The following is a 10,000-nucleotide window of genomic DNA, read 5'->3' on the forward strand; positions in this document are numbered from 1 at the left end:
AAACGAGAGGGATCTACTCGAATTGCTTTTGAATAGTTAAATAGGTCTTTTGTCTCTTTCCAGAATGAAGAGTTTCGCCCCAGAAAGAAACAATGAAGGATTTTCTTTTCTTCCTGGGTGAGTTGGATTTTCCAGTTTTATTATTATTATTATTATTATTATTATTATTATTATTATTATTATTATTATTATTATTATTATTAGTGTTGTTGTTATAATTATTATTATTATTATTATTATTATTAATAATAATAATACTATCATTATTATTATTATTATTATTATTATTATTATTATTATTATTATTATTTTATTATTGTTATTATCATCATTATTATCATTATTATTATTATTATTATTATTGTTATTATCATCATTATTATCATTATTATTATTATTATTATTATTATTATTATTATTATTATTATTAGCTAAGCTATAACCCAAGGAAAGGAATTAAGGAAATAAACAAATAAAATCACATATTTCAAGAACAGTAACAGCATCAAAATAGATCTTTTATAAACAAACTATAAAAAGAGACTTGTGTCAGCTTCTTCAATATCAAAAACATTCTCTGCAAGATTAAATTTTTGTAGTTCCACCTATTCCATTACCTGATTAGGAAGATCATTCATCATAGAGTAGCTTCGTTTTACTGATCATTGGTTTAAATAAAAAAAGTCTGGTCTATTTAATCGAATCACTACGTAATTAATATGAACTAAAACCAGACAACAAAAGATTAAGAAACTTATTTTAATAGATGTTGTTCGTCTTCCAGGTATCTTGTGGGTAATACTTCTCTTGCCGGGGACTTCGGCGTAAGTGCACAATTTGTATAGTTTCATCTCATGAATAAGATTAATAACATTTGCTTTCTTTATATTCTTTAAGAAAATAAACAAAGTCCTGATAAGAATATTTGGAGTTAAATGTCAGGACAGGGTTAGAAATGAAACTATAAGAGAGATTACTCGAGTGCCATATGTAGATGAGATCATGGTGTGGGGTAGATGGAGATCGTTTAGGAATGCTCTTCGCACTCTTCAAGTGCGTTCTGTTTTGCCAAATCATTTATCCCTCTGTTCTTACTGTTTATTCTTCAGAGATCCTACAGGGGAGGATTCTTCAAGTGAACTTCCGTATGTCATCTACCCTATGCAAGAGAGAACTAATAAAAATGACATCACTTGTAATAATTCTAATAAGGATAACACAATGAATCTAAGTAAGTTTTTGTTCAAGTTCTAATAACATTATTGAAAAGAAAGATAAATGATAGCTTTATAATAAGTTTATGGGCCTGAAAACTAAGAAAATAAGTATTGTTTCTCATCTTCTTGTTTACATTCTATATTAAGCAAAGGTTTCAACGTATGGGCAAGGCACTTTGTGAGATATTGTGATCTATATATATATATATATATATATATATATATATATATATATATATATATATGTATACATATATATATGTATATATATATATATATACATATATATATATATATACATATATATATATATAGAGAGAGAGAGAGAGAGAGAGAGAGAGAGAGAGAGAGAGAGAGAGAGAGAGAGAGAGAGAGCAAAAGCCAATAGGAAGTAATAAACTGCTTCAGTACCTAGGGCTTTCGTGTATATTAATACACACTTCTTTAGGGTACAATAAACCCTTTTTATTGTACCCTGAAAAGTGTATATTAAAATACCCGAAAGCACTAAAGCTTTTTATCATCTCTTACTGGTTTTTGCTGTATACTAAGTCACGTGATCCTTGTGACATTAAAGCATATATATATATATATATATATATATATATATATATATATATATATATATATATATATATATATATATATATATATATATGTGTGTGTGTGTGTGTGTGTGTATTTATATATATTACATTTGGGAACTTACACATTTCTTAAAAATTTAGTAAATTTGATTTGATATATTTGTTGTTTCTCTTTATACAGGAAGGGGCGTGAAGTGCTTAAGCGATGACAGAGCCATTGAAGTTATAGTTCCACTCCTTCACAAAAGCTGTAAGTAACCTCATTTTACAGCTTCTTCTGCTCTTACAATTACTTCTGTGAATCATACTAAACCATGTAACTTATTTGGGTGCTGTTTTGGTATGCGATCTCAACGTCGTGTTTTTGCTTTGGTATGCGATGTCAAAGTCGTGGTTTTGCTTTGGTATGCGATCTCACCTGTTAGTAAAGATCTCACTTCACTTCACGGCCAAGCAAGAACCATTCGATTTTCTAAATATATATATATATATATATATATATATATATATATATATATATATATATATATATATATATATATATATATATATATATATATATATATAGGGAATGAATATCTGAGAAATAATAATTAATCATTGATGTTAGCGTGCGCAGCTCAACATTACCGCTTGCCAGTACATACGGAGTTTGATGTTTTTATTTTTTTTTGCGCGTGCAAAGCGAACGTACGGCGAAGCAAGAACCATTAGATTTTCCATTATTCTTGTTTTTTTTTTTTTTTTTTTTTTTTTTTTCCTATTAGAAATACTGAGATCGCCTACCAAAACAGCACCCGTTTTTGTTCATTCAAATTGAAGAATATATCATTACAATCATAAGTTTGATCATACATAAATATTTCATTTTATTTTCAACTGATGTTTTTTCATGGCTAGTATAAAAGAAATCTTCAAAACTAATAAAAACAATTTTTTTTTGTGCTATGATAGGCAGGTCACCGGCAAAGAAACTGACAATCACGGTGAATAGGGAAGATGATGTCGTCATTGAATTTAGGAAACTTCTCAATTTGACCCAAATGTCATGGCGTCAAGATCCAAAAGAACCCTGCGAGAAGATTAACACGACTGACGAATCAAAACTAATTGTACCACTCGATAAGACGAAGGAGTCTGGTGTCTATTTATTCGAAATGGATAATAACCAACCAGGAGCTTCAAGAGAGTGTGCAGTTGTGATCAATAGGAGAGGTAAGAATTACGTATTTGAGTATTGAAGAAAATAACCCAAAATGTATGAAAAAAAAAATTGAAATTTATTTAGCTTTCAAAGGGACCATCTCCCTTCCTCTTCAGAAAACAAATGGTTACAATTTTTTAAAAAGAAGTACAGAAATAGAAAACCACCGTGAAATGGTGTTTACTATTATTCTTACGAGCCTTTCTGTACCTTTTTTTAAATTTGTTTTTAACCATTTGTTGTTTTCTGAAGATGAGAGCTAAATTAATTTCTTTTTTCATACATTGTGGGTTATTTTATTTATCAGAAATACACGGAAAATTGTGTATGTTAATATATATGAATATAGTTTTTATAAGCTATTGACGTCTATTTAAGTAATGGAACCTAATGCATAGTACATGATATTGTTGACTTATATAATAGAGTATCTATATTCTAGAACCACGGGCGCCATCCGGTGGTCCAAGGACCACTGGCGGTACGTGAGAAGAAAAAGAAATTGGTGGTCTGCAGAAAAGTTGGGACATTATTTCAATCTTTATGTTTTCTTAAACCTCTTATGGAAACCCTGATACAAATCTCACAGAAGACACAGAGCTCAGTGTTGTCAATTTAGCATTTCAGAGCAAATTAGCATTACAAATCTGAACCAATCATTTAGCAAAAAAGAAAAAAAACTTTAATTAATTAACGCCATCATTAACAAAATAAATCGATCATTATGAATGTGAATTTTTCCCGGATGTAGTGTAGGCCTACACAAAACGCATATCAAATAAAAAGGAATATGTTTTATCAGTCGCATAAGCATTTTGATTTCATAGCCAAACAACATTGAAGGAGTGTTTGCCTCTCGCATGATTTCAGTAGACCAAATTTATGTCATTAATCCAGTCAATTTTTTTTTTCAAAGAAGTACAGAAGTATACAAAGAATATATGGAGCTAACATTTCATAGAAACAGATGCAGATTATTATTATTATTATTATTATTATTATTATTATTATTATTATTATTATTATTATCACTTGCTAAGCTATAACCCTAGTCGGAAAAGCAAGATGCTATAAGACCAAGGACTACAAGAGGCAAAGGATAGCCCAGGGAGGAAATGAAATGAGGAAATAGATGAACTACATGACATTTAATGAATGATTTATATGAAATGTGTATGTATGTGCCATAGTTTTCAATGATACCCATGAAATTGCTCAAATACTGTCTTCCTTTCCTTGGCCTTTGTGCTGCAGAATGCCCAGCCAACAGGTATGGCGACCAATGCAGCCATTGGTGCCCCGATTGCATGCACGGAGGTATTTGTGATGCCAAGACTGGAAAATGTGTCTGTCCTCCTGGATTTAGAGGGGAATTGTGTGAAGAAGGTGAGGTTTTATATGTTTTTCTCAGCTTCACTTCAACCAGACGAGTTACAGGAGATGTCTGTTTATTAAATGACTCTTGTATTGCCATTGTAGCTGGAGTTTGTGGATTACAATACTTCACATACGCTTGGACTTTCTATACTTAATCTGCTCCATGTTCTAAGCCTTTTGGTTTTAACCTTGTCCCCTTTCTAGTTTTATGATCTAATTATAGGTGAAAATCACTAGTAACCAATTCCTTGTTTCTCTCCCTTTCTGACAGCATGTGCAGGCGTCCGAATCCTCAACTCGTGTACCGAAAATCCAGGGGTAACAAGTAATAGACAGATCTGTTTACCTCCTCCATACGGATGTTCGTGCGCTCCAGGCAAGAAAGGCTACTTGTGCGATGAAGGTAATACTATCTTTATTTTTATTTATTTATTTTTTTTTTTTCATTTTTAAAAGTCGCTTCGAACTAACGTCCATTACGTACCCACATTATCATTATTATAATTATTATTTTTATTATCATTATTATTATTATTACTATCATTATTATTATTATTATCATTATTATTATTATTATTATTATTATTATTATTATTATTATGAAAATTACTATTATAATTATTATTATTATTATTATTATTATTATTATGAAAATTACTATTATTATTATTATTATCATTATTACTATCATTATTATGATTATTATTATTATTATTATCATCATCACTTGCTAAGCTAGAACCCTAGTTGGAAAAGCAGAACGCTATAAGCCAAGTGCCCCAACAGGGAAAATAGCCCAGTGAGGAAAAGAGATAATGAAAAACTACAAGAAGTTCAATAACAATAATAACATTAAAATAAACCTTTCATATATAAACTATAAAGACGGGAAAATAATAAGAGGAAGAGAAACAAGATAGAATAGTGTGCAATATTGGTAATTTTATTTTTTTCTATTATTGTTCTTAAAAGCCACTTCAAACTTCATTTTAATGTTGTTACCGTTCTTAAAATATTTCGTTTTCCTTGTTTCCTTTCCTCACTGGGCTATTTTCCTTGTTGGGGCCCATGGGCTTATGGCATCCTGCTTTTCCAACTAGGGTTGTAGATTAGCAAGTAATAATAATAATAATAATAATAATAATAATAATAATAATAATAATAATAATTAACATCCTTTGCGTACTTACGATCACATAATACGCCTTATGAAACACGCTGAAGATATTAATATTAATCTCTGGCACCGTCGTTCAATTAGTTCGTTATGCATGTTGCATAAGATTTTTCATAATTCTTACCATCCTTTACACACATCTTCCCGGACAGTTCCATCCTGTTCGTATTACTAGACATGCAGTTCATTCTAATAGTCAGGCCTTCTCCATCATGAGGCTCAATACTACACAGTATTCTAGAAGTTTAATTCCAGCTGTGCCCAAGTTGTGGGATGATCTTCCTAATAGGGTAGTTGGATCGGGAAAATTTCAAAAGTTTATTTCTCATATAGCTTATTTATTTCCTTATTTCCTTATTTCCTTCCCTCTCTGGCCTGTTTTCCCTGTTGGAGCCGCTGGGCTTATAGCATCATGCTTTTCCAGCTAGAGTTGTAGCTTAGCTAGTAATAATGATAATAAGACTTCAACTTCTCTTGAATTCATGTACGTAAGAATTCATGAATATTATGCGTGTGTGCGTGTGTGCACATCCATCTAAATATTTGACAGTCATTTTGGATGGGTTGCGTACACTAGTATTAATATATTCAGCTATTTGTGAATGGTATATTTTATGGACACTTTTGAGTAATTATTCAAATTTCAATTTGGTATATATTTCTAATATATATATAATGTATGCTGGCATCACGAAATTTTGTTTGGTCGTCTATGTTGACGATGTCAGTTCCAGGTCCTTTAGTGAGGAAACCAGGCTAGTTATTTTTTCAATTCTGTAGTTTTTATTATTTTAACTTGTTTCCCATGTGGCAAATTGTTTTAAATAATGAAAAATTAATAGAGGAAAACAATAGCTTTGCATATTATTATTATTATTATTATTATTATTATTATTACTACTACTTGCTACAACCCTAGTCGGAAAAGCAAGATGCTATAAGCCCATTGGCCCCAACAGGGAAAATAGCCCAGTGAGGAAAGGAAACAAGTGTTGTCAGGTGAATGAGGACAGAGGAGAATCCGTAAAGAATAAGCCAGATTATTCGGTGTCTGTGTAGGCAAAGGGAAAGTGAACCGTAACTAGAGAGAAGGATCCAATGCAGTACTGTCTGGCCAGTCAAAGGACCACATAACTCTCTAGCGGTAGTATCGTGGTCTTGTAAACAAACCCCTTTTTTCCACTTTTCAGGTTGTGATCCTGGTACCTGGGGAGTGAACTGTCTACAGAGATGTAATCACTGTGTGGGTGGAACTTGCAACACTGTGACAGGAAAGTGTTCATCTGGTCCAGAAGATCCCTGTGCTGGAGGTAAGCTTATAAGTTCCCATTTTATACCTTTATTGTGGTGGTCTATGTGGTAATGTCCCTGACTGGTGATCGCCAGACTGCTGTTCGAGTCCCGCACAAACTCGTTAGTTCCTTTGGGCGCTGCAACCTAGCCATCCTTGTGAGCTAAGGATGGAGGTTTTGGGGGAGCCTATTAGACTAACTGCTGAATCATCAGCAGCCATTGCCTGGCTGTTACGAACTCCCTCTAGAAGGAAGCCATAACGGGTTCTTTTAACTTATTCACCAATCCAGTGACAAAAACACAAATCAGTAGGAACGAGATAAACCAGAAAGACACAAGGGCAAAAATTTCACAATATTTATTACAACAATAAGGTACTAACACTGATGGCCCACAAAAAGTAATAAATTGATTAAGTACAATATGCCATCGATTAACTCAATGAGTCACCTAATGCTAAAACTAAACCCTACTCATAGTGAGGAAATCAAATCTTTAATGTTAAGGTACCCAAAAGCCTTTACCCACCACGCTTACCTATTACTAAACAGAAAGGAAAGAAGTGGAAGAATATACAAAAAGAAACAATAATCCTACCTATATCACAATCTAAACCTTAATATTAAAGTACATAATCTTACAACACTCATATTAAACCTTCATCAGCTTTGACAATAGTTAAAGGCACAAATATATTGGTCCTATGACACAGACCGGTACTGATATAGACGAGTCCATCTGCTGCTCAAAAATATGGTCACAAGTCGTCACTCTCATCAGCAGAACAGCCCTTCACAACCGTTGGTGGATATACACTTTCAGTCTATGGCTCGACAAAATACAGGGGAAGTTCCTCTTACCTGAGAGAAGCCTCCCTACTTGCTCCAACAAGACCACTCTGGTGCCGATACAGTAGATATATCCATCATAGATGAAAAAGGCTCTCGAGCCCTGCTCTACACAAAACTGCCAATGTCCAGGTTAAGCAGTAGATCACTTGAATCACAGTTGCAAGTCTTGTTCTCACACGTAGCTTCACAGGTAAACTGCCTTCCACATTAAGAAGCAGCTCAATGACAAATTGTATATATCATCCAAGGCAGATCAGCAGCTCCAGAGTCTTCAACGGCCTTGAACTCGACTATCGAGAATACTTTAGGAGAGTCACAAGTCACCTCTCCTTACAACACTCCCAGTCACCACAAAGAAAAATAAATGAGTTAAAAATTTGCCAAGGAAGTAAAAATACTGAGGAAGGCCGCACTTCAAAATGCACTCAATAGATGGCGCCACAAAACTTAAGCTTTTTCAACCAAAGCAAATTAAACATTACATTTAAACCAAAGTAAATTAAACACTACATTTAACCAAAATATATGTACTAATGTAAAACCAACAGCAAAATACTTAATTTACCTTTACAAAATTGTAAACAAAATAAAAATGAAAGCCATCAGTGCAAAAAGGCAAAACAACAAAATTTTACTTTAAAATTACGTTACTGCCTGACACTGGCCCTCCTTAGTTCTACCTTGGGTGGAAAGGGGTCATGGGCGCTGAACATATGTATGTATGGTCAGTCTCTAGGACATTTTCCTGCTTGATAGGGTAAATTTTATTTATTTTTATCAAAATGAAAGGATGATTTTTTTTAAACTTATTTTCCTTGAAGTTAAAAGCGAAAATATTCCTCAACTTATAAACTTTATAGGTTCCAAGAAGCTGTTTGCAAGTCGAATGTTTTTGCAAGTCGAATGTTTGTCAGTCGAATGTTTGTAAGTCGAGTGTTCGTAAGTTGAAATCTCTATGTATGTTTCAGGCCCCAAAGGATACCTCCGTTTCCGACAGGAACCGGACGTTGAACCGGATGAGGATCAGGTAACCGTATCCTTTGTGAAGGAATTTGATGGGGAAGAACCAATTTCGAACGACATAACCTATCGAGTAGTTATTTGGGTAAGTTATAACCTTCCATATAAACCTTTTTTTATTCATATATATAAAGAGTTCAAATGTAGAACTTTAAACTTTTAAACTTGCAGCAAAGGATTTTTGTTGAACAGGCTGGCATAAGTCTCCTTTTATAGTTTATATATAAAATATTTGTTCTAATGTTATTACTTTTCTTAAATATTTTATTTTAATTGTTCAATACTTCCCTTATAGTTTATTTATTTCCTTATTTCCTTTCCTCGCCTGGCTAGCTTTTCCTTGTTGGAGACTTGGGCTTATAGCATTCTGCTTTTCCAAGTAGGGTTGTAACTTAGCTTATAATAATAATAATAATGATAATAATAATAATAATAATAATAATAACAATAATAATAATAATAATAATAATGATTCCTTCGATCAAAGGCATCCTTTTCCACCTAACTGCTTTTCTCCTTATCCTCCTTCACCTTATCCTAATTCTAATTCTCTGCCTCCCACTTGATTTTCTCCCCTTTACAGTTATCATGAATTATGTATGTATGTATGTATGTATGTATGTATGTATGTATGTATGTATGTATGTATGTAATTATTCCTTTACAACAGGAGAAGGACCAAAGCATGAACTATATGACCACCTCTAAAGAAGTAAAGGATTCCATAGGTGCGGCTAAAATGTCGGTAGAAATACAAGACCTAGCACCTGCCACCAACTACTATGCTGCTGTCTTGGTAAAGTTCTCATTAAACGACAAAGTCTGCGAAATTGACGGCACCTTAAGGGGAGAGCGGATTCAGAAGAAACTCTTCACTACCATATGCCCTAAATGTAAGAGCAATTCACATCGATATTTCTAGTATTGTGAGTGATTTTGTCATTTAAGATATTGAAAAAGTTTTAAACATTAAATCCAGTAAAGTATGGCTTATCAATCTTACTTGCTCCATGAGAAACTCGAAACTAAATGTGAAGAAGATAATTGTGGTTAGGTTGTTTCTACCATGGTTTGGCTTTCTCTTGTGAGCCAAAGAACTCAAAGAAGTTATTCGAGGTCTATATTCATAAATAGATTATTTTGGACAAAGAATATGCATGTAAAAGGTACCTCCCCTTAGAGCTATATTGGAATCAGGATATGATGTCGAAAAACGTCATTTATGGTAAGAAATCACCCATTACACTTTGGCTGATACTTCTGAGGGTGATGTA

General features: G+C 32.8%; 1 protein-coding gene across 1 annotated transcript in view; it reads left to right on the forward strand.

The window, feature by feature from the left end:
• LOC137660160 (tyrosine-protein kinase receptor Tie-1-like) overlaps positions 1 to 10,000 on the forward strand; it is a 40,132-nt gene that overhangs the window by 1,893 nt on the left and 28,239 nt on the right. The window contains exons 2-11 of the mRNA XM_068394854.1: positions 64 to 117; positions 785 to 824; positions 1,110 to 1,231; positions 1,986 to 2,054; positions 2,759 to 3,019; positions 4,263 to 4,394; positions 4,657 to 4,788; positions 6,753 to 6,872; positions 8,675 to 8,811; positions 9,397 to 9,619. Of these exons, the coding sequence (XP_068250955.1) occupies positions 93 to 117; positions 785 to 824; positions 1,110 to 1,231; positions 1,986 to 2,054; positions 2,759 to 3,019; positions 4,263 to 4,394; positions 4,657 to 4,788; positions 6,753 to 6,872; positions 8,675 to 8,811; positions 9,397 to 9,619 (1,261 nt within the window). The 5' untranslated portion in view covers positions 64 to 92. The remainder of the gene's footprint in view (positions 1 to 63; positions 118 to 784; positions 825 to 1,109; positions 1,232 to 1,985; positions 2,055 to 2,758; positions 3,020 to 4,262; positions 4,395 to 4,656; positions 4,789 to 6,752; positions 6,873 to 8,674; positions 8,812 to 9,396; positions 9,620 to 10,000) is intronic.

The sequence above is a fragment of the Palaemon carinicauda genome, chromosome 20 (genome assembly GCF_036898095.1).
Source record: "Palaemon carinicauda isolate YSFRI2023 chromosome 20, ASM3689809v2, whole genome shotgun sequence".
In the NCBI taxonomy this organism is placed as follows: Eukaryota; Metazoa; Arthropoda; class Malacostraca; order Decapoda; family Palaemonidae; genus Palaemon; species Palaemon carinicauda.